We start from the raw sequence: 4044 nt of genomic DNA on the forward strand, positions 1-4044 counted from the left end.
TGTTTGTTCAAATTTAATTTTCAATTACTTATGATAATATAATATTATATATTTAGTAATTTCATATTTATAATACTTTTATACTGTTTAACGCAGCTCAACTTTGTAAGAAGTTATTTGAAAACAATCGGCAAAGAAGGTCCGACGGAAGAGGAAAGAGTCATGATGGAAATCAAGATATTCTTTTTGGCTAGTCACTTATTCTGGGGTCTTTGGAGTATCGTAAATGCAAAATTATCCGAAATTCCATTCGGATATTGGGTATGTATCAATCTATGTAATGTTTACATTTTGTTTAATTAGAAAAAATGAAATTTTACAAAAGATTAAATTTATAAAAAAAATGTTATAAAAATTGTTTAGTATAAAAAGATATATGATATTAAAACTTTTTTTGAAAATGAATGCATAAAAATTATAAGATAACATATATTTTTTGATGAATGAAAATATATAATTTTTAGTACAATATATTTTGTAAAAAATAAAAATAATCAATGTATTTTGTAAAAAAATATTTTAAGTTATTTATATCATAAAATTATTAGTTTAGAATATTTTAATTTGAACTTAATACTTTTTTATAAAAAATATATTAATATAATATTAATAATATATAAGATATAAAATAATTATTTATTTCCTCTTAAAAAAAATGTACATAAATTTTTCTATTTACGTCCATTTACAAAAAAATTATTGATATTATATAATGGTATTGCATGTTAATATATTTCTCCATGTTAAAAAAATTTTTAAAGATCTTCATTCTATAATTTCCATATTTTATATAATTTGTTTTATTTTCATTGTTACAGGATTATGCAGTTTCGAGATTAAAAAATTATCAGTATTTGAAAGAAAAAATTACAGTTTGTGGATCACCAACAATCGATAATATTGATATTGCTAAAAAAGAAACTGTAGTGGATTGAACAAATCGAGTACAGATTGTTACGATATAGAGATTTTTTTCTACAACGTGACAACAAATAACAAGTAAAAATCCGCTTGTAATTATCTTGTCAGAATCACGATTTATCATTATTTCGTGGTACATCTGAACGGCTTTTGATAAAAAGCTGGAATGCGGTAAAATATAAAAATAAAGAATAAATGAAAAAACAACTAACATCATATGCTCAAACGTACGAAACAAAAGAAAGCAAAATAGAAAGTATAGGATATATATAAATAAGGATGCGATCATAGAAAAGGAAGATAAAAAAATTTTAAAAAGAAAAAATGGAAGAACGATGCCTTACGACAAGATTGTTTATGCAAATTGTCATAAGCAATTCGGTTTCTTTCATGTCACTTTTATACCACAGACATTTTATGTATGTGCTTTTGTGTATATATGTGCGTGTGAATAGTGTGCGTGTATACTGTGGTAAATATTATTATATAATATCAACGAAAGAATTATCTCCTGATTTTTCATAATGTAGTTTCTTTACTTTATGAATGACGGTAAGGGACTACATAAGTAAGAAAGGTATATCTCGTGGATAGCCTTGCCTTATAAATTGCAAATGTGATATAGGATAAGAAATATGTATGATATCGTCCTGACATCGTAAACATTTCAGGGAATTGCTGCTCATCTTCCAAGACAGTCTTTTAATATTTTTAGTCAGATATTGGCAATCAAAGGCGTTGATATTCCATCGTTTTTTTAATTACGTTATACGTATATACATATAAATACATATACATATACGCACATACATGCATAAATGTATAATTACTATATGTATGCATGTATGTATGTATAAATGTAAACTTGTACATAACTACGATTTTGTTGTACCTGGATTGAATCATTGCTACAACTAAAAAAAAATTTCATACGCTTAAAATTAAACAACAGCCACATCATATTTTTAATTGCATTTTATGTGTATATATATATGTACTTAATTATGTTTGTCTCTTTTTGCATGAAACTAAAAACTTCATTCACACGAACAAACGAAAGTATAGTAATAAGCTAATCATCATTATCGAATGTATCTGCAATCAATGTTAATATCAGCGAAAATATCATTTATTGGTATTTTTCTTCGTATTTGCGTTTTATTTGTATTTCTTCTACCGTAATATCGCGTATTTTTCATTAATGCGACTCGGATTAATGAAGAACTATGAATATTTTAATAAAGTTGAGAAAAAAGATTTATGTTTATTTATCTTTTTGTTCCTATCATTCTTTCTCTTATTAAATTAATATTTTTTTTATTTAAATTCAAATTACATATTTCAATTAAATTTACTTGACTTACTAACTTGATATTTTAAATATGGAGAAAAATTATTTTTTCAATATTTGATATTATTATAAAAATTTTTTTCTTTCATGAAATTGTTTTTCTACATAAAATTTCTATTTCAAAATTTTTCTATATCTAAATCTCAATACAGATAAAATGCGATCATTTACTATTTTTTGGAAAATTTTATAATCTCATAAAAGAATATTTCAAACAAAAACTAATCGGAAGTTAAGAATTAAATAAGAAATTGCAATTTTAAAAATAGCAAAAAAATTTATTCTTAATAAAAAATCAAAATATTTTTTTGAATAGAACTATTTTTTTAAATGATATATTTTTAACTTTGTGTATATTGAGACGATGTTGAGACGAATTTAATGATCTAGATACTATGAGCTTTAATGATATAACCTTGGCTTCAGAAATCGGTTACGAATCGGTTGCCAAAATATTCGATCTAATTTGATGATGCATAATAATATTAACGTATCGAATTCAAATGAAAATAAAAAATACGTACAAAATAATACAAATAGAATATAATAGAATAAAATAGAAATTAAGTTCTATTAAAGATTTACATATAATTAATAATGTAAATCAAATAAAATATTGAAGATATTTTGTACATAAAATTCAGAAAATCAATATATTTTAGATTTTATTACAAAGAACAAAATTTTATATTGCAGAAAATGGAATAAAGTGAAAATATTTGCTTTGATTAGATTAGATAATAATGTTATATAAATTTTTAGAAGAAATCAATTTCCAGCTATTTGTATTACCTTATGCATGTTTTTCATTTTTTTTATCTGAATAAAATTCATCGATGTATAGTCAAATTAGGTCAAATATCGTTGCAACCGATTTATAACAATTTCTTTGCTTTTCATTTTTTATTAATAATATAATGGATAATATATGACAAATGAAACTATCGTAACTTAATAATGTCAGATAAATAACATTTTTGTATTAGAATTTTTGTTGTTACCACAATAATTTCTGTGTAATCGTATTTCAATGTCAAATTATTATCGCCTTCGTTTTACATATTAAATTCGTTAACACAATTATATCGTTCTTGATATTATGAAGTTAAACATACATAATTCTATTTTTAAAAATTAATTTTCTTTTGCTATTTTTAAAATTATAATTTTTCCTATTTAACTTGTACTTTAAAACATTTTTTCATCATACTGAAACTACTTAAAAAATCTGAAGAGAGATTGATTCGTGACACATAACTGTCTGACAATGAAAAATTATGTTTGAAGTTAAAAATATGTAAATGTAAATCTTTAAAAATAAGTTAAATTATTGGTAATTATGAATAATTAAAATATCTAATTTTTTTTATAAATAAATATAATGAAGTAATCAATATAATCTGAATTATTTAGATAAATATCAGATTATTGACTGTATAAAATGAAAAATTTCTGTAATCAAGAATTAAAGAAATATAATTACTGTATGCTTTAATATATAATTTTAATATCTAATGTTGAAGCAAGATGTTCGCATGTAGAATGTTTTTCCATCTGACATTTAATGTTTTAATGATTCATAATCATATATGACATATTAACTATACATATTAACTAAGAGAAAATATCTAGAAAATTAAAATACAAGATTCAAAATTGAATTACATTGAATTCTTTTTAAGAAAAATAATATCATATAAAAAAAAATAATATAATATAAAATATAATATATATATATAATATAAAATATAATAAATAATATATATATATAT

The 4044-nt window shown here is 21.8% G+C and overlaps 1 protein-coding gene across 5 annotated transcripts in view; it reads left to right on the plus strand.

Annotated features, from left to right (window-relative positions):
- Positions 1 to 2169, plus strand: part of LOC102671148 (choline/ethanolamine kinase) — a 12150-nt gene extending 9981 nt beyond the window's left edge. For 3 of the 5 annotated variants that reach the window (XM_006624773.2, XM_006624775.2, XM_006624774.2), the window contains exons 5-6: positions 97 to 261; positions 819 to 1167. In XM_006624773.2, coding sequence (XP_006624836.1) covers positions 97 to 261; positions 819 to 935 — 282 coding nt within the window. In that variant the 3' untranslated portion in view covers positions 936 to 1167. Of the gene's footprint in view, positions 1 to 96; positions 262 to 818 lie in introns of all 5 variants that reach the window. The other 2 variants (XM_006624770.2, XM_006624771.2) reach the window with 2 other exon arrangements.
- Positions 2170 to 4044: the final 1875 nt, after the last annotated feature.

This window comes from Apis dorsata, unplaced genomic scaffold, assembly GCF_000469605.1.
Source record: "Apis dorsata unplaced genomic scaffold, Apis dorsata 1.3 scaffold_1121, whole genome shotgun sequence".
NCBI lineage: Eukaryota > Metazoa > Arthropoda > Insecta > Hymenoptera > Apidae > Apis > Apis dorsata.